At 42.0% G+C, this 27,765-nt stretch overlaps 1 protein-coding gene across 3 annotated transcripts in view; it reads right to left on the bottom strand.

The window, feature by feature from the left end:
- Nucleotides 1–27,487, bottom strand: part of LOC147058854 (serine/threonine-protein kinase BRSK2-like) — a 146,918-nt gene extending 119,431 nt beyond the window's left edge. For all 3 annotated transcript variants that reach the window (XM_085908565.1, XM_085908563.1, XM_085908566.1), the window contains exon 1: nt 27,115–27,487. In XM_085908565.1, coding sequence (XP_085764691.1) covers nt 27,115–27,208 — 94 coding nt within the window. In that variant the 5' untranslated portion in view covers nt 27,209–27,487. The remainder of the gene's footprint in view (nt 1–27,114) is intronic.
- Nucleotides 27,488–27,765: the final 278 nt, after the last annotated feature.

The raw sequence follows: 27,765 nt of genomic DNA on the forward strand, positions 1-27,765 counted from the left end.
TAAACTTTATTTTAGAACGCCGTTATGTCATTAAAGCTGCTATATCAGGTAGTGACAGTTTGTGATGGACGGCAAAGCCTCAAGGCTCGGGCAAATGAGAAAACCCCAACACGCTGCCAGGAACAACTTTGAAATAAAAGTAACTTTACTTTGGACCTTGCTATTTTGGATTTAGTTTCTTTAGTCAAGTATGTAATTTGCCTTTTTGTTCTCTTAAAATTAAAATACTTTGAGAGAGCACACCTGCCTCGCCTCTTTGCTTCCTTGCATTTGAGTCCTTAACCCTCCCTCAACATGACATGCATCTTGTCTGGCAGGTGTATATTTAACTAATTGATAGCCTCAGGTCATTGGAATCAGTGTGTAGCCAAAAAAGTAAATATTATAAATAAATAATGATATTGCGCAAAAAGTTTATTAATTTTATTTTTTCATGTCGGAATGGTTCGAAGTGAGACACAACAAAAATCATGATAAAAAAAGAAATTCCCCTATGCTCAACCCAGAGATGAAAGTAGGTCATGACTAAGTTGTGGCGAGCACAGGACCAAAATCTGTTTGGTTGTTAGAGTGGAAGGATCACCAGACATTATGAACTGTTGACTCTCCAAATAAAGCCATGGTTGACAAGAAGTCAATCCAGTGTCACCCATCAACTCTAAATACAGCTTACATCAGCTGAGTGTCCAAAAATCTCCCAGCATCCAACTGACAGAGCTGCAAAATTGCTGTCTAAACTACAAGATTATAAATCTAAATATACTGTAAACTTCTTAAAAACCAGGAAACCACCAAAAGCAAGATACGTTTGCATTGCCACCGCTGAATGTGTCAAACAAGATGCCAAGTATCCTCTTGGCAACAATAGCCTACAAAGAGTGAATGTTAGACAGCAGAAAGCTCGTCTATTGGTAAAGACTATTGTGCTTGTGTGCTTTCATGGGTTGGTGGACCCTTTTATGTTTAATGAAAACACATTGGTGGCCAAATCATTTGATATCATTCACCCCTTTGGCACCTTAATTTCCTGCAAGAGATGACGAGCCTCTGGCTTTGTCCAGTGTCATTTCGTTTAGATAGCCCAATTCAGTCCTGTTGTGACTTTTATTACTTTCTTCATGTTGCAATCTATGGATAGTGGCGACTCAATTTGCTGAAAGATCCCCATGTGTCTGTTAGATGCTGAGCAAGACTGAAGCTTGCATTGGATCGGACAGTGCTGAGGCAAAGGGATGATAGGGTCAGTAGATCTCATCTCTCACACAGTCACCTTAATTACCGTAATTTTCAGACTATAAATCGCTCCGGAGTATAAGTCGCACCAGCCATAAAATGCACAATAAAGTGAAAAAAAACATATAAGTCGCACCGGAGTACAAGTCGCACTTTTGGGGCAAATTTATTTGTCAAAATCCAACAGCAAGAACAGACATGAACGAGCAACAACGGGCTAAACAATAGGTATGCTAACGTGACATAAACACAAACGAAGAACTGAGAACGGGCCTGACATAACATTCAGAGTTATTCTAATAACTATTACATAAATAACACGTTTATAAAACCATCTGTGTCACTCCAATTCATTAAATCAATCGATCGTCCTTTATGTAAACAATGCCGCATACGCGCACCGTCGGACTCGTCGTGATTTGCATTTCAAATTATTCCTCAGACCCATATAACAATGTATAAAGTATATTTCAAATAACTATCATATTACAACAATATTATCAAACCATCTGTGTCACTCCAAATCATTAAATCCATCGATCAAATTCCTCGTCCTTTGTCAACAACGCCGCGCATGGGCCCTGACGTCAGCCTCGTCGTTATTCCACAGATCTAGTATATAACTATATTGTAGCGTTAACAAAGTACAAGCAAAGACGTGGGTTTGGTAAACGGCTCTTTATTTAACAAGAGTTCAACGAGCCAACAACTTCTGAACTTCCAGCCACGGAGGTGGAAGAGAGAAGCCATGTCCGAGCCCCATACACCGTCCCTGGACAGCCACCTGGCCGAGCACCGGCCCCGGACTTCCATCCACGGAGGTGAAAGAAAGCTCCGTAGAGTATGACCAGGCGTGCGTAAAAGCCATGTCTGAGCCCCATCCACCGTCCCCGGACAGCCACCCGGCCGAGCGCCGGCCCCCGACTTCCATCCACGGAGGTGAAAGAGAGCTCCCGTCGAAAAGGACCGGGCGCGCGTAGAAGCCATAATTGTTTTTCAAACCTTCTGTGTCACTCCAAATCATTAAATCCTTCCAACTCTTCATCCTCCGTGTCACTTACAAACAAAGCCACTTATGATGCCGGTAGTACGTGGGGCCCTTCGTCATCTTCGTCATCCCGTGATCGAATCTTTGTCCTTTATGTAAACAACCACCGCACTGCTGACGTCACTTGAAATTCAAATTACAGCAATCCCTTGCTCCATCGCGGTACGTTTATCGCGATTTCCCTTTTTTGGGGGGGAAATTTTGAAACTTTTGAAAAAATTCACATATAAGCTCCTCAGTAGAAGTCGCCCCACCACCCAAACTAAGAAAAAACAGTGACTTATAGTCCGAAAATTATGGTAAATTAATTAAACTGTTCCATCCATCACACCCTTGTCCAGGCTCCCCCCCTACACAAGACATCACTACATCTTTAACTTGGTCTATCGTGTTAGGACTACAAGAAGGTGGGCTGGGAGATGAATGTCCAAAAGATATCTGAAAAGATGGCCACATAAGTCTGTTTCTATGTGTCGGCCCTGTGATTGACCAGCAATATGTCCAGTGTGTATTGTGTATTGTGTGTGTATTGCCACTATAAAAATATCTGGGCTCTACTGGCAGGATTGTAAAAAAAATATACTTTTTGGATGGCTAAAGTGGAGCATAAGTGCAAACAATAGTGCATTGAGGTGTTCAAGGGCAACACTTGAGTGTTTTGGAGAGTCCCAACAAAACAGCCACAAATTAATCACCACACTTCTTACACGTTCAAAGGCCCACAGTGTGTGACAGATAGGACTCTAGCCAATTAGGCCCAACCTCCCAGCAAGAGGCAACAATGGCCCACAAAGAGCTGGCTCTTCTGGCCTTAGTTGGGGTTGAATTGAACACAGACAGCAGCTGGCACAGAGAGGCAGGCAGTCTGAAGACAGATGGACTGTAATCACACAAATTCAGTTATTCAAGAATAGCCATACTGCAGGATATTTTCTCAATGAAAACATTAAACAAGATAAATCTGTGTATTTGCTATCTTCCACTTTAAGGTAAGGGTGGGTCATTAGTGTCTTCATAAAAAAATTAAACACTGATCAAACACATTTTTTTCATCAATCTGAAATGAATGTTAAAATCGCATGTATGGGCCCATCATATTCTTTTCAAATACACTAAAAAGATGATGTTTATTTATTCACAGTATTCAGAATATAGAAATGAACCGTATCTCTCAGGGGTTTGCTTAGACTATTAATAGGCATGGACAGGACCTGACTTAGAAGCAAATGTTGCTTTTTTCAGATAATCAGAAGTTATGACATCCAAAACAAAGGTGAAAGCTGGCATACAAAAATAAAATCTGAATACAACTTGCAAATTGGGGATTATGGTAGTTTTATCAGTATTATCTATGAAGTTTTGTACGTTTTAGAAGTTGAGTGCTTCGAGGGTTTCTGTGCCATTCCATGCTTTCAAGGCCACTCCAGTACACCCAAGTGGGTGAATCGGGATCTTCATGGTGGCTCGAGGTGTTCATAAGATCTCAGCCCCGGCTGGAATTGGAAAGGAAAGAAGAAGAGCGTGTACTGATGGTTTTCGTGGAAGAAGAGTTCTGACGTCCTCAACAATTTTAATAAGAAATCATGTAATCATTACTTCTTTTTTGAAGACTTTGAACTTGTACAATTCCTTTCGGGACAGTCGTGTAAAATGTTTTATTGTATACTTCTGACGTTACCTCTGCTACTAGCAGGTACTACTACAAAGACCTCTTTCGAGGGTCTGAAAAGCCTTGTGGGGTGTAACTATCACATGGTAGCATTTAATTGGATCTACCACAACGCCAATCAAGCTCTAATGCAAATTGGAGCCAATTAAAGATGATTACATCAATCTCAGTTAGCTTTCACACTTGGCAACCAGGCCATCACACTGCTCATCACAAAGACATCTCTTATTTGTTTATCCCATTTGTGCTATTTCTCACCATGACTTCCCTCATGCTTTAGCTCTTCTTTCATCCATTATGGCAGCTCTTCCATTTTGTTTTTTGCAAGCTCTCAAGATTTTGGACCTCATAATCCCTCCCTCCCCCACTCTTCTATCCTCTCTCCCCATAGCTTTAATTCTTTTTTCAAACATTCATGCCCATCCCCCTCCCACTTTCTCTTGCACCCATCCTCCTCTTGGTCCCACCCACCTGCCTTTGTAGTCCCAGTGATAGCAATGCTGAGTTTTTACTTGCGTGTGAGCACGTGTGAGTGTTCAGAATAAAACAATGCTCGAGTGTGTGCGTATATGTATGTAGGCATGTGTGTATATATGTAAATATATATATGTATATATATATAATAGATTATAAGACTATATATATATATATATATATATATATATATATATATATATATATATATATATATATATATATATATATATATATATATAGCCCCTCCGTGAGTCGTCACCTTATCGTGGTGGAGGGGTTTGCGTGCCCCTATGATCCTAGGAGCCATGTTGTCTGGAGCTTCATGCCCCTAGTAGGGTCACCCATGGCAGAAGGGTCCTTGGTGAGGGGCCAGACAAAGCACGGCTCAGAAGACCCCTTATGACGAGTAAAATATATGGACCTAGTTTTCCCTCGCCCGGACGCCGGTCATCGGGGCCACTCTCTGGAGCCAAGCCTGGAGGTGGGGCTCAAAGGCGAGCGCCTGGTGGCCGGGCCTTTGTGTTGGAATAATCTCGGGGGAAGCCTTGGCCTGCCAGACCAGGAGGCCTTATATTTTACGAGTTTACGACTCTCCTTTAAACTAAACACTTTGTATTTGGTTTAAGGAATGTCTTTTGATCTCCGACAGCCTTATGGTTCCTTCCTGTCTTTATGTTACTTTTGTGTTTGTTTTGTAAGAAGTCTTCAATGACAATGAGCAGGTCTTCTTTGCTTGCGAGATGTTCTTTGTTTAGGGACTTCATTCCTTTTAGTTAACTGTAGCTTTGATTCATAGATTGTAGATGATAGAAACTGGATATATACAGTTTCTAGTAGTCACATTAAAGTTATCCCATATTTACTCAATGTTCGTTTAAGGAACTGTATACCAGTTACCTTACATTTACTTGATATGTGTTGAAATGTTTAAGTAGGGCTAGATATTATTATTATTATGTGTTGTGTTAGTTTACTAAGAAGATAAACTTAGCAAGGGTTTAGTTGCATTGTTCCACAGGTAAGCGACATTCAACGTGCTTCAAGTTATCTGATCACAGTCGAGGAGGAGTCGGCCACTCATGGAGAGGACAACTGGTTGGGGGAAGAAAGCAGACTCTGCAGTCCCAATGCGGGGGTCGAGGGCCGACGAGTGCTAAATCACACTACACTACATTCCTTAGCTAATCAGCGTTGCTACAACCACTATCTCCCCTCCCTTTAGTGTAGCAACGCCTTTGTAACCAGGGCAACCAAGACATTAAAAAGAGGAGCACGTGGAGGAGGAACTCAGAACTGGTGGAGATTGTAACTGAGCTTCCTTTCTCTATCGTTCTCCTCGCGAGTAAACTCATCCTGGTTGTCTTCTCCTCTTCGTTCCAGCATGTGATTTAATGTCTGATCATATTCAGACCCAACACTTTGCCCATGGGGTCCGGTCGGGCATAACCCTAAAAGAAAACGTGGGTCCCCCTTCCCATGGGCTCACTACCTGTAGGAGGGGCCAAAGCGGTCGGGTGCAAAGTGAGCTGGGCGGCCAAAGGTTGCTCTTGTATGTTCGTTTTTACTCTTTGTGCTATTTGATTGTAAGTGTTGTGAACTGTGTCTAGTCACCGGCGGGGACCTTGGCGGTCCGATCCCAGGCTGCAGAGGCTGGCTCTGGGGACATGGAATGTCACCTCTCTGGCTGGAAAGGAGCCCGAGCTGGTGTGTGAGGAAGAAAGGTTCCGACTAGACATAGTCGGACTTGCCTCCACACATAGTTTGGGCTCTGGTACAAGCCCTCTCGACAGGGGCTGGGCTCTCTTCCACTCTGGAGTTGCCCACAGTGAGAGGCGTCGAGCAGGTGTTGGCATACTTATTGCCCCCCGGCTGGGCGCCTGCACATTGGGGTTCACCCCGGTGAGCGAGAGGAGAGCCTCCCTCCGCCTTCTGGTGGGGGGACGGGTCCTGACTGTTGTTTGTGTCTATGCACCGAACGGCAGCTCAGAGTACCCACCCTTTTTGGAGTCTCTGGAGGAAGTGCTCGAGAGCGCTCCTTCTGGGGACTCCATCGTTCTACTGGGTGACGTCAATGCTCACGTGGGCAATGACAGTGAGACCTGGAAGGGCGTGATTGGGAGGAACCCCCCCCCCCCCGATCTGAACCCGAGCGGTGTTCTATTATTGGACTTCTGTGCTCGACACGGATTTTCTATAATGAACACCATGTTCAAGCATAAGCGTGTCCATGTGTGCACTTCGCACCAGGACACCCTAGGCCACAGTTTGTTGATCGACTTTGTGTCATCGGAATTGCAGCCGCATGTTTTGGACACTCGGGTGAAGAGAGGGGCGGAGCTGTCAACTGATCACCACCTGGTGGTGGGTTGGCTCCGATGGTGGGGGAAGATGCCGGTCCGACCTGGCAGACCCAAACGCTCTGTAAGGGTCTGCTGGGAACATCTGGCAGAATCCCCTGTCAGGAAGGCTTCAACTCTTACCTCCGGCAGAGCTTTTCCCATGTCCGGAGGCGGGGGACATTGAGTCAGAGTGGACCATGTTCCACGCCTCCGTTGTTGAGGCAGCTGACCGGAGCTGTAGCCGAAAGGTTGTAGGGGCCTGTCGTGGCAGAAATCCCCGAACCCGTGGTGGACACCGGAGGTAAGGGATGCCGTCAAGCTGAAGAAGGAGTCCTATCGGGCCATTTTGGCCTGCGGGACTCCGGAGGGAGCTGACTGGTACCGGATGGCCAAGCGGAACGCGGCTTCGGCGGTTGCTGAGGCAAAAACCCGGGCGTGGGAGGAGTTTGGCGAGGCCATGGAAAATGACTTACGGACGGCTTCGAGGAAATTCTGGTCCACTATCCGGCGTCTTAGGAGGGGGAAGCAGTGCACGGTCAACACTGTTTACAGTGGAGATGGTGTGCTGCTGACCTCGACTCGGGATGTCGTGAGTCGGTGGGGGCAATACTTCGAAGACCTCCTCAATTCCACCTGGCCTTCCATTGTGGAAGCAGGGCTTGAAGACTCTGAGGCGGACTCTCCAATCTCGGAGGTCGAATTCACTGAGTTAGTTAAAAAACTCTTCGGTGGCAGGGCCCCGGGGGTGGATGAGTTCCGCCCGTACTTCTTAAAGGCTCTGGATGTTGTGGGTCACCACCGGTAGGAGACCCCGGGGACGACCTATCCAGCTGGAGAGACTATGTCTCTCGGCTGGCCTGGGAACGCCTTGGGATCAATCAATCAATCAATCAATCAATCAATCAAGTCAAGTTTATATAGCCCTAAATCACAAGCAGTCTCAAAGGGCTCTGTCCTTTGCATTTAACCCATCCCCATGTGATTTTGATCCATCCCCTGGGGGAGAGGGGAGCAGTGAGCAGCAGCGGCGCCGCGCTCGGGAATCATTTTAGGTGATCTAACCCCCCAATTCCAACCCTTAAATGCTGAGTGCCAAGCAGGGAGGCAATGGGTTCCATTTTTATAGTCTTTGGTATGACCCGGCCGGGGTTTGAACCCACAACCTTCCAGTCTCAGGGCGGACACTCTACTACTAGGCCACTGAGCTGGTGGATCCCCCGGGATGAGCTGGATGAAGTGGCTGGGGAAGATGGATGGATGGAAGGATATATATATATATATATATATATATATATATATATATATATATATATATATATATATATATATATATATATATATGTATATATATATATATTTATATATATATCGGGGGTCAGGTATATATATATATATATATATATATATATATATACCTATATATATATATATATATATATATATATATATATATCGTCTTATATTCGGGGTTGTCATATATATACTGGGTTGGTCTAATTGTTAAGTTGCTTTTGAGTCAAGATTTATACGTAACTTTAATTACTACAGTGATACATTGATTTATCCTGCAGCAAATATTGGTAGAATGATTCCTCATTTACTGCTAATAATTGGTTCCAAGACGATAGATGAAAAGCCACGATGTGGAGCAAATATTCTTAGAATATCCGCACAAGACTTTTATACTTTTATTTTTTAACACTTTATTTTATTATCTTTATTTATTTATTTATTTATTTTGTTTTTAAACACTTTTTAAACATTTTAAAATGCAAACGTGTCACGGCTCTGCTCTGCTCTGACGCGACCCCGCGGACCAGCATATCCAATACGGAGCTGCACGCGCTAACCAGTGCTGATCGCTGCCACTTGTGCCCTTGTTACATTAGGGCGTGTATTGAAACCTCGCAAGCCTGTCTGCGGTGGTTTGTCTGCCTGCCAACTGGTTCTGCAATGCCACTTGATTGCCATTTGTCTGATTTGCTGTGTCACAAGAAGCCTGTTCCCGCAATGCACCGAGGCCGCAATAGGGGAAGCGCAAAATGGCGAGGGATCACTGTACAATGTTCAATGAATGCACATTGACAGCACAAATGAGTGCTGTGAAAAATTTAGCAGTAGAAACATTAGCCACTTTTATATAGAATTTCAAGTGAATTGGCGGCTCGGTGGGGCAGTGGGTAGCACGTCCGCCTCACAATTAGGAGGATGCGGGTTCAATTCCACCTCCGGCCCTCCCTGTGTGGAGTTTGCATGTTCTCCCCATGTCCGCGTGGGTTTTCTCCGGGCACTCCGGTTTCCTCCCACATCCCAAAAACATGCTTGATAGGCCGATTGAGCACTCCAAATTGTCCCTAGGTGTGAGTGCGAGTGCAAATGGTTGTTTGTCTCTGTGTGCCCTGCGATTGGTTGGCAACCAGTTCAGGGTGTCCCCCGCCTACTGCCCGATGACGGCTGGGATAGGCTCCAGCACGACCGTGACCCCCGTGGGGTCTAAGCGGTTCAGAAAATGAATGAATGAATGAATGAATGAATAAAAGTGAATTGGGGCATCAGAAATCTAACAGTAGAGCAAGGATTTATTCTCCTGTTCCTTTCAGTCAGAACTTGCTGAAGCAAGACAATACTGTGTCTTGTGTATGTTCACACAGCCTGACCTCTACTAACATTATTACATGCATGACAACGTCACAGTGACAATAATTGTTCTGAACAAAAAAGTGCTTTACGCTTAGGTTTGGTCGCGGCGGGAGTCGTTCCACCCCTCTTTCAACTTGAAACCATGGTCAAACCTGGCAAATTCACAGGTGGGCTTCAACCCTGAATCCTGCATCGATCCCTGACAAAAAATAAATAAAATGCTAGCATTGCTGGCCATCACAGTATGTTGAATGTTTCCAGTTTTGGGTTTTGATATTTTGATGTGTACGTATGGCTAAAAGTCGCTCTCTGACTAACCTTTCCAGCTCTTTTCATAGACAAACAGACGTCTTTATTTTTGTGTTGGTGCAAGTCTAGTTTACCGTATTTGGGAAATGGCAGAGCACATTGTTGCGCCGCGCTCCCGACACACCTGACAATTTGGTGACAGAAAGTTATTGCGCTCAACTGTCCTTCTCCACAGTATGGTTTTGTTCTCTGACAAAAAAAATTAAACCTACATTCCTTTTGTCTAATCATTCAAAATGTCTCATTCGCACCCTGTCCTCATTTCGTTTGGTGTGGCAGATTTACATGTGTTAGCCTGTCACACACACTGTATTGTTAGATTAGAGTAAGATTAAGGGCACTCTTACATGGCAGGTAGAGCTGGATCCGTCTCCAACCCGAAAACATCCGCACTCCCATTATCATTGCATAGTAGACGGATATTGAATGGAGAAAAAAAATAAAAGGATTCCCCATAGCAACCATCATTGGGCTTCAAGTTTCATTGAGAGATCCTTCTTTTGACGTGATTTGTCTTTAAAAAAAAGTTAGTTGTCCCAAAAGATTCAGTAAAGTGTTGTCGAGATGCATTTGTTTGTGTTTTTAAGCAACAAACCTCAAAGCAATCATCACATAGATGCAAAACTGCATCTACTGATTCTTTTAATGTTTATAAACAATTTTCCATTGTTTCTGTGATGAGGGAAAATTTATGTGTGTGTGTGTGTGTGTGTGTGTGTGTGTGTGTGTGTGTGTGTGTGTGTGTGTGTGTGTGTGTGTGTGTGTGTGTGTGTGTGTGTGTGTCTGTGTGTCTGTGTGTCTGTGCGCGTGCCCGTGCGCGTGTGCGGGCGTGTGTGTATGTGTGGTATACCAGCTCTCTTTGGAAGACTAAACTTTCTTTTTCATAAAACACAAACCTTGTTCTATTTGACTACATTCCCAGTAAATATCACAATACAAACAACCACAAAGGGAGGATATGAACCATTTATTAATAACCAATAAGTTACATTAACCACTGATTCCCAGCAACTTGAACGTGGTACTGGTGTGTTGTGACAAATCATAGGTAATTATGTACCGTATTTTCTGGACTATAAATCGCTCCAGAGTACAAGTCGCACTAGCCATAAAATGCATAATAAAGAAGAAGAAAACATATATGAATCCATGCCCACGAGACCACAAGGTCACGGGAGTTTACACTGAAGATTTGAGTTCATGCGATAACATGTCAAAGAGCTGTTCGTAAACAATAGCTATCCTTTCGTTCACATTGATAGGCTTTTGGGAGATTATTTCCAAAACTTTGGCTCTTCTTCCATTGGTAAGTACCGTAATTCTCGGACTATAAGTCACTCCGGAGTATAAGTCACACCAGCCATAAAATGCACAATAAAGTGAAAAAAAAACATATATAAATTGCACCGGAATATAAGTCACACTTTTGGGACAAATTTATTTGTCAAAATCCAACACCAAAAACAGACATGAACCAGCAACAACAGGCTAAACGATACGGTATGCTAACGTGACATACACAAACGAGGAGCGAAGAACGGGCCTGACGTAACATTCAGAGTTATTCAAGTAAGTATTACATAAATAACACGTTTATCAAACCATCTGTGTCACTCCAATTCATTAAATCCATCGATCGTGCTTTATGTAAACAATGCCGCGTATGCGCCGCATATACTAACGTCGGACCCGCTGTAAATTGCATTTCTAATTATTCCACAGACCCATATAACGATATATAAAGTATATTTCAAATAACTATGATATCACAACAATATTATCAAACCATCTGTGTCACTCCAAATCATTAAATCCATCGATCAAATTCCTCGTCCTTTATGTCAACAACGCCGCGCGTGCGCCGCAGAGATCTAGTATATAACTATATTGTAGCGTTAACAAAGTACCAGGAAAGAGGTGGTTTTGGTAAACGGCTCTTTATTTAACAAAACAAGTGTTCAACGAGCCAACAACTACTGAACTGTAACGATAAAAACATATACAAGTTGCTACACAAAATAAAATATGTCAAATAACTATAACATAAATACGTTTTTTAAACCTTGTGTCACTCCAAATCATTAAATCCTTCAAACGTGGGCCCCTCGTCATCTTCGTCATCCCGTGATCGAATCCTTTGTCCTTATGTAAACAACCACCGCGCTGCTGACGTCACTTGCAGTTCAAATTACAGTAATCCCTTGCTACATCGCGGTTCGTTTATCGCGGTTTCACTACATCGCAGATTTTTGAATTTTGAAAATTTGTGAAAAAAATCACATATAAGTGATTATCGCTTTAGTGTCCGTCGTTTCCATAGATTGAAGGAGCTGAACCATCAATGACACAAAGTCTTTTGGCATATCCTTGTCTATACTGACAAACATTTTCTGAAACACTCGTCCTTGAACAAGCTGGACTTTGCCCACAGATGTGGGAACACTGCTTGAAAAATGAACATTGACCAAGCACTTCTTTGAGGTTCTGATGCTGGGGGCCGGTGGGTGCAATGAGTTGCGTGGCTTGATTCATACAACAACGGAACATTTTGATCTCTTGACTTCGGCATCCTTGAGTTGTTTGGACTACAAAAATCTTCCAGAGTAATAAAGAACTGTTTGGCCACACACAACCTTGTTTGATAGTCCTGCCCCAACGGATGTGATGTAACAGATAAAAATACATAATAGAAAACGGAGAAAACTGAACGCTGTAAAAAATAGCACCCAGACAGATCATAAAAGTATCTCTGCAGCACCTGGAGGGATATGTTCCCTCGTTTGAGAAACGCGATTGTTTACACTTTGCTGAGGCTCATGGGAGTCTGCGAGCTGAGGCGCATGGGAGTTTGCGGGTGGCTAATGCTATAGTGATAGCTGCTGTACGCACGATGCTATTTCATGTCAAAATCGGCTGCTCCGTTAATGTTTCGAGTAAATTTACGGATCGATATGGAAGGGAAACATAGGTAAGCAGTACCAAGGTGTTAGATCGAACTTTAGTCAGTTCTGATCATTTTATAGGATAGTTTGAGAAACGCGATTGTTTACAGAGGGCTCATTGGTTATTGGCTAGTGGATGCATATCGCAACCCTAGTCAGCCGCAGTTTGTTGCAGTATAGCTTCTATTTTATGCGCCTTATAATCTGGTGCGCCTTATATATGGACAAAGTTTTAAAATGGGCCGTTCACTGAAGGTGCGCCTTATAATCCGGTGCGCCTTTTGGTCCGGAAAATACGGTACTCATTTATTTGAAAATGTATTGCTGCCGTTCTTCTGTAACTATGGAATTGTTGTGGGTTCTTTTTTCCAAAATAAAGTGACATCAAAGCGATGATGGTCCATTTTGCATAAACTAGCTATTTGAATTATTTTTTTGATCTGGAAAAAGGCCGAGAGCTGTCACCATTATTCGGACATGTCACTTTTAGATTAAAATGACTTATTTTAATTTTAAACTGGAAATTTGATCACATTTGAACTAAAATACTATATTGGTATATATGTATTTCTATACAAAGTATATAGGTCTTTATTTTATGGACCAAAATATCTAGTGGCACTTAGTATCGGTAGCTCTCCAGAGTATTCACACTGATATAACTAAAAAGTCTGATTAAGTCTGATCTGATTAATTAATGAAACAGATGACACAATATTGCCTTCATATTACTCGATGCACATTTTCTTCTTTCTCTTCTTTCCCCTTAAGCACGAGAAGCACTGGAAACCAATTTCTGCACTGAACCGTTAACATTTAACTATAGTGGGTAGTAACTTTATCATAAGCACAACTTTTTTCTTTTAAATGATAACCACTTAATGTGAACAGAAATATTTCAAGTTGTAAAACCTATTCACTGATGCGATTAAGTGCTGGACCATTTGATAGGTAGAAGTAAATCATCCTGAAGACTATTCTTGCTGCTTGGTTAGTTACTTTAGTGCCTCCACCTTCAGCTGCATTGAGGGTGATAAGCGTTAATTTGAGATTGATAGAAACACATGACTCTGCTGCCAGCAGAATTAAAAAAACTAATTTCTCCTTGAATGATCCATGAAGATGTCAACAACACATACTCAATCTCAAAATAAAAAAAGTCAAAGTCTGCTTTATTGTCAATTTCGTCACGTTAAGACACACAAAGAGATCGAAATTACATTTCCCACCGTCCCACGGTGACTAGACACATTACACAACACATACAGCAAATAGTACAAAGAGTAAAAACGAATAGAAAAGAGCGATGAATAAGTAATAAGCAAATAACCCAATAAATTAACAATGAATAAATGACTCACTGATGAAGGGATGCAAGCTTCCACAGCAGGTGACAACACAGTCCCTTATGTCCAAACAAATATATCGACTCGTGACTACGTATGTATTTACCCCTGAAAAGGAAGCTCCTCCTGCACTCCCAAGTCGATAGTCTAAATGTGCATATTCACTGCGTGGGCTAATTAAAGGTCTTCCCAGGAAACAATAATCATAGTTGTTGAGGGAGAGTGGTCCAAGACACAAGTACATGAATTAACACATGGCTAATTCAAAACAGCTTGGATAGCCAAGAATCCATTCACACAAGGGAAACATCTTCTCAATTCCCACACATACAAGGGATTTGACAAACTATTATGAGGCGGTGTAATTTAAAAAATATATACTATATCAGCTGCCCAGCCGGGTAATGTGACAGCTATAACACAAGCCTTTTTTAGAGATGGAATTTCATATAAAATGCAATCATGTAATGAGATATAATGGAAGATCTACAAACAAGCTGTAAGAACTACATTAACATCTGTATGTTTATGTCACAAATAACGATAATAGTAAAAAACTGAAACGTATTGAACTATTCCTGCGGGGGTTAAAAGACTGCAGACAGGATAATATTTTAGGAAACAAAATTGATTTTAGTAACCCCCCCAAAAACAACACCATGATCAAACAAAAAGTAATAATGACGTCAAATATTTAAAAATATGTATATTATTCTTCAGGGAATGGGCAAATGTTTAACATTCTGAAAAACAAAAGTGTCTCCACATGGTACAGGGTGACCCAAAAAGATGCGTACCCATGAAAATTTCAATTGTGACTTTGATTAAAAAGACAATGTATACCAGGGAAATCCACAAACAATTGAGGAACTGAAAACTGCCATCACAGCAAAAATAAGAGCCATCCCGAAAGAGGAGTGTGTAAAAGTGATTGACAACTTTGTCAGATGAGTACAGGTTTGCTTGCAACGGAATGGTGGACATTTGGAACACATCTTGGGAAAGCCATAAATTGACTAAAAATTGACAGAAATAGCTGGAACTCTGGTGAATGGTCTTCCATAAACTGAATAATGTGTGGTTGTAATTTGAAATAAATAGCTTTTTAATCAAAGTCACAATTGAAATTTTCATGGGTACGCATCTTTTTGGGTCACCCTGTACTATAGTTAAGTTTCATGATTATGTCTGGCTCTGGTATAATAGTGGCTTGAAAATCAGAAATAAAAGCAAACAATAATTGTTGTGAAGTTCATTGCATTCGGTATGAGAGTGAAAGCTGTCACTGGATCGGGATTTAATTTTGGGTTTTGGTCTTTAATTTGAATATTTCATTTGGTTAACAACCCTGGTTGCTCATTAAAACTTTCAAGTACCAACACCTTAAAACAGCTATTGCTAATTAACATCTTATTAATTAATTAAACAAATGACATAGTATTCAATTATGAAATAACACTTGACAGCTAGGATTATGAAATATTTTCATTGGTTGAATTTGTTAAAAGTTAATATAAGAATGGATCAAAGCACTATGAGTGCAATACATCAATAACTTAGTCTGCAAAGTCTGATCTAGATGAAGAAAAAAAAAATACTACAATTTCTGGACTAAAAAACGCACGATTAAAAGTCGCATCACTCTTGGCATGCGGCCAGTTATACTTTGTCACACAAGACTCCCACTGAATTACTCAAATGACTGATGTGAAGATTCCCGATGAGCACGGACTAGAAAAAAAATCATCTGTGACGTGTTCGTTTATTTCTTTGATCAGATGTGACAAGACTATCAGTAAATCTATTCGTGACATGAAGTTCGTTAGTAAAAATCCAGAAATTAACTGTGTCATATTAAAGCCGCATGGTTCAAAGCATGAGAAAAAAAGGCTTATTGTCCAGTAAGATAAGATGAACTAAATTAGCATTTGTTAACGCTCCCATATGTGCATTTGTAATATTGGGAGCTATTGCTCTAACCACTGGGCTATCCGTGGTCCAGTAGCAGGACGAGGATCTTTTGGAACAAGCCTAGGGCACAGGAAAAACTTTTTTTTTATTGTGTATTTATTTACAGTTGTTTTATATGTCACACCCGCATTTTTTTTTCACAAAGTAATCTGCCCTCTACCCCCCCAAAGTATTCTGGAGAACATATTAGAAAAGTCCCTGACTTTTAAATAAAAAAATGTAACGTTTCAAATTTGATGCAAAATAGAAGGGGTCTTTACCAGTACAGTTGGTTCACATGTTCCAAGTCAACTGTATGTATTTTTCTGTGTTACATAAATATCCCTATAATTAAAACCACGTGCCATAAAATATAGACCGTTAAAGAGTGTGCAGACTTCTGGAAACAAATAATATTAAAGCTGCAGCCAATGCTGGTTCTGTCTTGTGTGGCACCCTTGAGTTGAAGCTTATCTTTTCAAAGTCAAAAGTCAAAGTCAGCTTTATTGTCAATTTCTTCACATGTTAAGACACACAAAGAGATCGAAATTACGTTTCCCACCGTCCCACGGTGACTAGACACATTACACAACACATACAAGAAAATAGCACAGAGTAAAAACGAATAGACAAGAGCGATTAATAAGTAATAAGCAAATAACCCAAATAAATAAACAATAAATAAATAAATAGATGAATAAGAGGAGCAAAATGGAGCAAGCGTGCATCCAGCAGACAGCCAGAATATAGAGCAAAAGAACAGGACGTTGTGCAGCCGAGGGTGGAGGGGGGAGAGAATTCAGGATCCTGACAGCTCGGAGGATGAAGCTGTTGGCGAGTTTGGTGGTGCGGGAGCGCAGGCATCTGTACCTCCTCCCAGAGGGCAGAAGATCAAACAAAGAGTGAGCGGGGTGACTCACATCACACACAATCGCGGTCGCCTTGCGGGTGAGACGGGAGGTGTAAATGTCCTTCAGGGAGGGGAGCGGAGCCCAATGATCTTACTAGCAGCGTTCACTATGCGCTGCAAAGCCTTCATGTTGTATTCAGTGCAGCCACCACCCCACACAGCGATACAACTGGAGAGGACGCTCTCAATGGTGCCACGGTAGAATGTGGTCATGATGGCAGGAGGAGCACTTGCTCGCCTGAGTTTCCGCAGAAAGTACAGGCGGCGCTGAGCTTTCTTCGCCAGCGACGCAGCGTTGGTGGTCCAGGAGAGGTCCTCACTGATTTGCACCCCCAGGAATCTGGTGCTGCTCACTCTCCCCACCACAGCACCGTTGATGGTCAGCGGCAGGTGTTGGGCATGACCCTTCCGGAAGTCAACAACAATCTCCTTGGTCTTGCTGACATTCAGCATGAGGTTGTTGTCCCTGCACCATGTGGCCAGAAGGTCGACCTCCGACCTGTATTGGGTCTCGTCGCCCCCGGTGATCAGACCCACCACAGTCGTGTTGTCGGCATATTTCAGCACGCGGTTGCTGCTGTAGGTTGCGGTGCAGTCATTCGTCAGCAGGGTGAAGAGCAGCGGACTGAGCACGCAGCCTTGAGGGGCCCCCGTGCTCAGCGTGATGCTCCCGGAGACATTGTCGCCAACACGTACTACCTGAGGCCTCTGACAGAGGAAGTCCAGTAGCCAGTTGCAAAGGAAGGTACTGAGGCCCAGCTTGTCGAGTTTGCAGATGAGACGCTGTGGAACAATGGTGTTGAATGCAAAACTGAAGTCCACAAACAGCAATCTCACATACGAGTCTCTGTTCTCCATGTGGGTGAGGGCAGAGTGGAGGGCAGAGCAGATGGCATCCTCAGAGGACCGATTGGCTCGGAAGGCAAACTGGAAGGGGTCTATGGCGGAGGGAAGAACAGATCTGACCATTTGAATGTATTGAATTATAAAAATATAATAAATATAAAAATAGATCAAATCTTGCATTGCACGAAAAAAAAACCTCAAGGGAACCTCATTGAAACAATGTTTGCTTTGTTTACCAGCTAGTTTGCGTGTTTTTTTTATTCAGTCAAGAAAGTGGTTTTTAAACTGGGGGGCGTGCCCCCTGAGGAGGTCAGGCGTTATGACAGGGGAGGCGGGGATACCATGAACACTTTTCATTATTAAGGTATGCTACGTGCAGACCGAAAGCATGCTCAACATTCCCGGTGGCACATTTCCATAAATAGTCAATGCACTGTCAGGTGCCGTTGCATGAAGTGGAAACTTTGTTCCCCTGCCCATTGCGTCCACGTAAGATGAAGTTAACCATTGGCCGTTTCGCCAATCGAGATAGAGAACGTACTTACTATCTCACACTCACGCACATGAACAAGCAAACGCAAAGCCTAATAATTATTTTCGGGTTTTGCGTGTGGTGAAATAAAAACAATTTCAGATAATAATGTCATTGCTGTCAGCTCAGTGGCCCAGTGGTAGAGTGTCCCCCCTGAGACTGGAAGGTTGTGGGTTCAAACCCCAGCCGGGTCATACCAAAGACTATAAAAATGGGACCCATTGCCTCCTTGCTTGGCACTCAGCATTATAATTCACCTCCACTCAGGGTGGGAATTGGGGGGTTAGATCACCGAAATGATTCCCGATTCCGCTGCTGGTGACTGCTCCCCTCTCCCCCTGGGGATGGATCAAAATCACATGGGGATGGGTTAAATGCAGAGGACTAATTTCACCACACCCAGTTGTGTGTGTGACAATCATTGGGACTTTAACTTTGGGGCAAGATGCTTACAACACAGCTTACTTTCCCAGGCGGGACTAAGAAAAAAGCAGAGCATTGGGCTTGGAGAACTGGGAGCAAGAAAGTTAGAGTATCTTGTGAGTTTAATGTTGAGCTCTTTCAATATTGGTCACCCCATGTACAAATATGCATACTTATTGAAAAACTGTGCGTGTGTTTGTGTGTGTGTGTGTGTGTGTGTGTGTGTGTGTGTGTGTGTGTGTGTGTGCGTGCGTGTGTGTCTGGGTGCACGTATGTGTGTATGTTTTACTCTTTGTGCTATTTGATGTGAGTGTTGTGTACTGTCTAGTCACCGTGGGACGGTGGGAAACGTAATTTCGATCTCTTTGTGTACCTGGCATGTGAAGAAATTGACAATAAAGCGGACTTTGACTTTGACTTTTTTTTATAGGAATGGGGGCTCAAAAAGGGTGATGCTGCAAAAAAAGGGAACCACTATTTCAAATATTAGTGTTCAATTATTTCCTTGAACTTGTCTTTGAACTTGTCTTACACTTATCTTTACTTTGCTTGAGAGGTAATCGACAGTTTAAAATTCCCCATAAAATAATAATTTAAGGAAATGAAGATTAACCCCGTGACTTCCCAGAGGCATTTTATACATAGTGTTAGGAAGTAAAAGTCCCGGGATTTTTTTCCCATTTTATGCATAACATTGGTCAAAATGAGCGTGTACCAGGGTTTAAACTGGAAATCTACAGTACGGAGTGTGTTATATGCATGCAATAGAAAGGCTTTTAAAATGAGCAGATTTAAAATGAGCAAATTTAAAATGAGCAAATTTAAAATTAGCGTTCTTGTGACATATTTGAAACATCATGGAGGAGAAAAAAAAAAAGGATGAAAATGTCTATTCTGTGGCCGTACGCTGCTCTGACCGCCTCACAGTGCACTGTGCCCGGAGTGTCAACGACCTGCTGATCTAACCTTATGAAGAGACGTAGTAGCCACAAGACGCCCACATTTCAGCAGTTACTAATCACTGCAAAGCTGTTGTCTATACCAAATTAAGGAGAACAACAACCAAGAAAAGCTAATTTACAAATTGAATATTTATGAACAAAAACGACTGTTACGTGCCAGGCGAGAAAGAGCGACTGAAATAGCTTGCAAAATGACATCATGGGCATTTCCAACTCAAACTATATTGCAAACTCAATTAAAAGACACAAGAAAATATGTTTTTTTTTCAATGCGGCACTGTATTGCTGTTTCCTCAAATTATTAGGAATTATGCGTGTTCTTCCTATTTGTTATGTGATATGCTGAAATTTGCATGTTTGTCGCCACTTTGGATCTTTTTGCTCTGCGCCACAAATTAACTGTTGGTGGATCGGAATAGAGAGAGCAATAAAATGCCTAAACGGGAGTGATCGTGTTGTCATCAAGTGTGAATATTACAACTGTTTTCCCGTGCTCAGCCCTACGGAAGAGGATTATGGCCAGTGAAGAAAAAAAAACGAGGGGTGACGGGATTCTGATTCAGAATTCCCAATTTCTGACTTTAAACTCAGAATTCTGACTTTATTCTCAGAATTCTGACTTTAAAGTCGGAATTCTGACTTTAAACTCAGAATTCTGACTTTATCCTCACAATTCTGACTTTAAAGTCAGAATTCCCAATTTCAGTTATACATTTAATAAAATAACTGTATAGTACATTTAAAATTCCTAATACTCTTGCATTTCTTAATTCAAGTCTGAATGTCATTTTTGAACCATTATAATTCTTTTTTGCTCTTACATGTCATATTCAGTTGGTGCCAAGGATTCCAACCATGTCAAGCACGCAACACAGATCATAGCAGCAAAGAAGACTAGATACCACGAAACAGTGCTTTTGCTTATCCGGAAAGAAAACACACACACATGTGTATTAATAAAATATTTTAAAGAAATCACCTTAATCGTATCAGATTAGATCATTAAAAAGTGATGTCGCTTTGTGTAGAATTGTTAGGCCTTGTATCGATAAGTATCGTATCAATCAATAACTGTACTGTTACACCCTAAAATGCAGAAAGAAACTATCAATGGGTCAGTCGCCACATTTTTCCCCCACACTGATTCACTACACAGCTATTGGCAAACACCACCCATCGTCAGGGTCATTTTGGCTGTATGTTCTCAGTGATCCTTTGCTGCAGAATGGCTTACCTATAGCATTTGAACACATGTAGCAAATTGGCTATATCAGGTGAATTTGTCTTGCAAGGAGGAACCTGACGAAGATGACAGACAGAGAGGCATTAGTCTGGTCTGGAAGATAAAAATCAGGCTCCCTCCTAATAATGACTCACTCGAGCTGTAGGGATGCTGAGACAGTGTTGAGCTTTATCCTTGGACCGATTGAGAGAATGAGAGGGAACGTCTGGTGTAGCTGGAGTCAGACAACCATTGAAAGAAATGATGGGATGAAACAGAATTGTCTTTTGTGAGAAGGGGTGGGGGGCGTCACGGCTAACAGGACCCCCCCCGGTCTGATAATATATAGGGGATATGCCCGTGACGTCACAGACCGGCTGACAGTTTGTTTGGGTGGCAAAAAGTGGAGGACGCTAGGTGGCACTCATATGGCCTAGGCTGGATTGAGCTTTAGAGATACGTGTACTGGGGCATTTGTTTAGCATTCTATCGGTGGCAAATCATGGCAGAGTTGTTACGGTGAAACTTTGACCATGGTGAAGAGTTGTTGTGCCGTAGGATGTGCCTATCGCTTCCAAAAAGGCGATACCAAGAAGCTGTATCGGTTCCCTGCGGACCAGACCAGAGAGAATAGCTGGGTGGCGGCGCTTCGTAGGGCAGAACATGGCCGCAACAGCTCCAAGCTTTGGAAGGCAACTATCTATTCTTACATCTCCTCAGATCACTTCATGGGAGGTACGTAATTTTATTTTATTGACGTCAACATTCATCTGTGAGGTATTGCTCGGATATTCCCCTTTTGTCTTGCTGCTACTTGGCCATGACCTAAGGAATGCATAATTACACAACTTCATTACAGTATTTTTGTCCAATTGTTAGTTTCTAATAATTAGATTGGTCACATAATAACAATTATAAGTCAGAATCATCCATTGTCACTGGCGGATAAAGGGTACAGCCACAGGCAGATACAGTTTTGCTCCACTGGCTGTGACTCAACAGAATGGACATAACCAGCAGCCAGGTGGCGATATCCTTGCAAACTCTTGTAGGCTCTGAGGTCTTCCTTGGTATATGGACTTGAACAATCTATCAAATACTTGTAAATGTCTGGATATGTTACTGGCAGAAAAGTCGCCTTAACAGAGGACCAAGCGCTTGCTGTCCCAGCTCCTGCTATGCTTGAGCTGGTGGCGTTCTTACTGCGGATCAACACGAATGTTATGTTTTTTCTACTTTTCAATGTATCTCTTGCGGCTTTCTTGGTCCAACTGGACAAAATAATTACTAACGACACCCACCCAGGCCGCCATCCTCACGAGTCCAGTGGCAACGGACGAGACTTTTTGCCACCCAAACAAAAATGGCCGCCCCGATCTGTGACGTCAGTGCATACATATCCTCTATAGACACACTGCAAAAGTTCAATTAATTATAAACCAAACCTGTCTTGTCTTCTGAGCCTTTTTATCAGAGTTGAATACACAGCAACTTCTCTTGGCAATGTGGTCATTGATGTTTGAGGGAAGGTGTTACTTCTACAGATGTACATACACCAGTTTGGGAACTCATATTGTCTTTTGTGAATCCAAATATGCTCAATTTCACTGCGATTGACTGGCAACCAGTTCACGGTATCCCAGGCCTACTGCCCGAAGTCACCTGGGATAGGCTCAAGCACGCCCGCAATCCTCATGAGGAGAACCGGTCCTGAAAATTGATTGATTGATAATCAATTTCATATTTTTTTTAAAATGGATATTAACAGTCAGTCCCCAAGTTGTCAATTTTCCTAAATTTACCAATCTTAAGAATTGATAACAGCTTGAAAGAGGAATACTGGGAAGTCCAGTCTGAATTCCCTCCGCTGCTACAATATTCATCACAGAGAAGGGCTGCTCATACAGATACGAGCTAGCATTTGATACACAGCATTCGAGCCACATGTTGAAGGAGCAGTGGAATGATTGTGGGTACAGCCATTAAAAAAAAAACGTTTCATTAGTGGAGGAGCCGTTTCCCAGCATGCCTTGCAGTACTTAACATTATTATGGTTAATTATGTTATGTTTTTGGAATATACACTATTAGTTTAGACAGACATGGTGTAATTGTTAAAGTGGTGTTGTTTCTAATTTTGTACATTTAAATTATTGCTGGGTGGTGAATATGGCACGATCAGTTCAAATGTGTAATTAATGACATGCTGGTCTACTGCAGTTGTTAAGAAGATAGATTTTTGTGTCTTATATATAGTAAAACATTCTAAGATAAATAAAGATACATGATAATATTTTCATGCTTACCTGGTGGACTAGTTAAACACAGTATTATTAAATGAACTTTAAATTAAAGACCAATCGAGACGACAAGTATTACTGATTAAATGCCATGAGGCAATATTTAACTCTTATCTAACAAAATTTTGTGATGGACGGAGATATACTCGCTGTGCTTCTGTGTCCGTGCTGCCTGCACTCTCTTCCTGAGTTGAGCTTTCTCTCACACACACAAACTCAGATCGACTCAGATCGAAGACAGGAGTAACCTTTATTTTACTCCATGGTGAGGTGAAACTTTGTAAAACAATACAAAAATTCACTTTTGTCCCTCGTGACATATAATCCTCACACAAACCCGCTATTAAATTGTAATTAATTTATTAATTTATGAATGGATTAAATTGATTTATCAATTTATTGATTTATTAATTTATTAAATTGATCCATTATTTTTTTGAATTCATTCGTTTATTAATTTATTAATTTATTCAATTTGCACATGATTTAGAGAGTGGGTTACGCTGGGGTACATCGCATAAGTTGCATCTTTGTGAAATGTACAAGGATAGGTTAGTTACCATGGCCACAATTATACTATACAAGACTTTTATGTTGATGTTTTTACAGGAAATATGCACCTTTGTGAAATAAAAATTGGACACATAGTATATGTTTTGTACTCGTTTGCATTTAATGTAATTATAAAGGAAGCCCATGTTCGACAAAATATTATACGTGAGTGTGTAATGTTGTGTAACATTGCTGACACAACATCAAGCATGTTGGCGCGCGTGTGCTCACACACACACACACACACACACACACACACACACACACACACACACACACACGCACGCTGAGTCTTCATGTCGAAAGAGGTGTGAGTGGTGCCACCTGCAACCTGCTGATAATGAAGCTTGGTATCTCAGGAACCTAAAGGCAGCCATCTGTGCTGGGCTCTCTCTTCTACATTTACACGGGCACACGCATGCGCAACCACACGAGTACATAAAACACACACAGACACAAACTTTATTACTGGGACCTGGTAAGCGTTTGAATTTTCAGTTCTACAACACAGGCAGGTTATTAAGAAAGAAAGAAAGAAAGAAAGAAAGAAAGAAAGAAAGAAAGAAAGAAAGAAAGAAAGAAAGAAAGAAAGAAAGAAAGAAAGAAAGAAAGAAAGAAAGAAAGAAAGAAAGAAAGAAAGAAAGAGAGAAAGAAAGAAAGAAAGAAAGAAAGAAAGATTGGACTATAATAAGCTTTCAAGAGTTAAGGGCACAAGACACCCTAAAGGACAAAAATAATAAACATAAAAGGACACAATTTTTTTAGTATTAAATACCAGTTACAAAGCTAAATAGAAATGTGATGTACCGGTGATCATTTCACGATCTGCTTATGCTAAGGGAGTGAGCGCAAGACAAAAAGACTGATGGTTGGAAGGAAGAGAGTGATCATTGTCACAGGATGACACATGAAACCATGGCAACCTTGCCTACAGTTGGCCAACACTTTGAAAACGATCATCAGGCCAAGGGATTGAAAATGTGAAGCAGAATTCTTCATCCCCGACATACACTTGCTCACTCTTTCTGTCGCTCTCTCTTGCACGCGCATACACCCACAAACGCCTCAATCTAATTATTCATTCAGCGTAGCCTCGCGTCATTCATTCACTAGATACACACCATGGTTGCATTGTTCAACTCAAGTCTCATAGCTGAGAACAGAGAAGCTAGCCATTTATCAGCGGTGGTGTTATACATGACAGAAGTGAATCCTGATGGCCAAATTAGCTTGGATGATCCCTACCAAAGCTGTCACAATGTTTGAATAAAAAATAATTATATTTGAAAAACGGGAGATTTACTTAACAAAAAAAGAGTGTCAATTTGAACACAAAAAGAAACGCCGTGAAATACAACAAATCATGATCAACAATGTATCTATGCGGTACTGCTTTGCGTAATGTCAATGAATAAAATAAAACGTACAAGAGCGGATGATGTTTACTTCAACAAGCTAAGAATAGCCTGGTACACAGCCTCAGAAGTCCCTTGGGTTCAGAACAGACACACACATACACTCACACACACACACACATTGAGCATTATGGAGAGTTTAATGAATGATATACCATACAGACCTCCCCTTACTGCCAAATAAGCACTGGAGACTTCATTTGATACAAAGTCGTCAACAAACAGATTATGCCTCTTCTTGAAATTCCACAGCAGCTGCCTCACAAGTACTCGCACATTCTTTTATTTTTTTTTATTTAAACTTTATTTAACCATGTAAAAGACAGATTGAGATTAAATAATTTAATTAATGGTGACCTGGTCAAGAGGCCGTGTTACAAATATACAGAAAAACAACCATAAAAAAATATCACATAAAAAATACCATGAGATAAAGGACTAACCATCGATAACAGCAAATCAAACACCATGGCAAGAGCAAATGGAGGTGAGAAATTCGACAATTTTGTGCTTAAAGCACGTCAGAGACTGGAGAGGTCATTTTAATTCTAGTTTGGAGATCGTTCCAGCGCAATCAGGTGCTGGATCTCAGATTGCGGGTGACTTCATAAATACAAATTTTGCTCAAGTATGTACGTATACTAATAATGCAGCCTACGTAATGTTAGTGAGAGAATATATACGGTTGGAAGGAAGAGAGTGATCATTGTCACATACATTGGTGAGTCCTAAAAGCAGATTTTGAAATGAATCTCAACGCAGCATGACACAATGGGCCAAGACAGTTGGACAACCATATCTATACACAGTGTCACCATAATCAAGCTGCGATTAAAAAAAAGTGTGCTATGTCCACATGCGTATGCAGTTAAACTCTCACAGAACTCGAACACTCTGCATGAATACGAGATGCGAAGGTAATTGAATTGATAGAAGGTAAATCAAAGCTTTGTAGAGTGATACCTCAAAGGTTGAGAATCTTATGTAAGATAGATAGATAGATAGATAGATAGAGAGAGAGAGAGAGAGAGAGAGAGAGAGAGAGAGAGAGAGAGAGAGAGAGAGAGAGAGAGAGAGAGACAGACAGACAGACAGACAGACAGACAGACAGTCAGGCAGACAGTCAGGCAGACAGTCAGGCAGACAGTCAGACAGTCAGGCAGACAGTCAGACAGTCAGGCAGACAGTCAGGCAGACAGGCAGGCAGTCAGGCAGGCAGGCAGGCAGGCAGGCAGGCAGGCAGGCAGGCAGACAGACAGACAGACAGACAGACAGACAGACAGACAGACAGACAGACAGACAGACAGACAGACAGACAGACAGACAGACAGACAGACAGACAGATAATATTTTAGTCCCAAACTGTAAGTGTACAGTTGTCATTATGACTGCAACTAACGACTATGTATTTCAAGAATATTTTTTTTTATTTTTTAGCAATCAATGCATCTTGAATTTTTAACTTCAGCTCTTGAAATATAGCAAGAATGTTAACATCAGTTTGTTCTCTTATGAAATTCAAATCCTAAACGCATCACGCACGAGTACTGGCGAAGAAGTAAAAGAAAGGAAAAAAACAATCGCGAAGTTGAATCAACTTGTCGAGCACATAGAATGAGCCTTAACTGATTGTCGAACAGTGCAAGAAGCCTCTGCAGAGAGCAAACCCCTCACTTAGCACGGAGTACCAATGTGACAAATGGATGCTATAAGGGAATTACAGACGAGAAAAATATCAATGGTCCGTTTCAGCGCGTACTCTCTGCCTGACAACAAGGATTAAAGGCATACTCGCACAACTGCTACTGTCATCATCGCCACATTGAGCGCAGCACTTATCGCACAGCCGCAAACGCAACACAGTGCGTACAGTACACATCTGCAATTCCAGGCGTTCCTCACTTAGAAGCAGCCTTGGCGATGCACGCTATGTCAGCTAGGCAGGTGCTGCGATGACGAGGACCAACAAGCAAGCAGCATCCGCCGCTATTACCACTAACCTGTTTGTCCTTTTCCCAGCGTCTTCTCCAAGCGGTAGGGTCCCACATAGTTGGCACAATGCCCGCTGTTGGCCTCCTTGCCCGATGATGACATGTTTAGGCGTGATGTGATACGAGGGGGGAGGGTGTATTTCTTGTCCAACTTGGACACGTTTCTGGAGAGAGAACCGCAACCTTGCTGCGCAGTGGAGTCTGTCGGGGTTTCCGAATGTACGCCCGTTTGCGTGAATATCCACGTCCCTTCCTTGCTGTCTCCGGGATCTCCTTGGTCCCGATGCGGCTCAGTTTAAGGTTTTGAACCTGGGTGTCATGCTGGTCTGGTCCGCGGAGCGGTGCGCTGTAGCGCCGTTGGGTGTGAACTGATGATGGGACAGCATCTACAGCCGTTGTCTCTTAATCTCCCTACGCCAGCATGAAAATTATATGAAGGTGTAGTTCCGGCTGGTGCTTTCAAAATAAATGCCTCAATCCCAGGGATGCACTATTTTTGTCTTGTTCTCAAAGGAACGCCAGGTCGGTGCTCTCTTTTGCTCGAGCCACACTCTCAGAGTAAAATGAAGGGGTACGATACGTACTTTCAAAACAACATACAGTGGAGCCTCGTTTTCCGAACGTCCCGGTTCTCGAAAAATTTGGTATTCGAACCTCGCG

The sequence above is a fragment of the Syngnathus leptorhynchus genome, chromosome 3 (assembly GCF_054491065.1).
Source record: "Syngnathus leptorhynchus isolate UIUO chromosome 3, UIUO_Slep, whole genome shotgun sequence".
Classification (NCBI taxonomy): Eukaryota; Metazoa; Chordata; class Actinopteri; order Syngnathiformes; family Syngnathidae; genus Syngnathus; species Syngnathus leptorhynchus.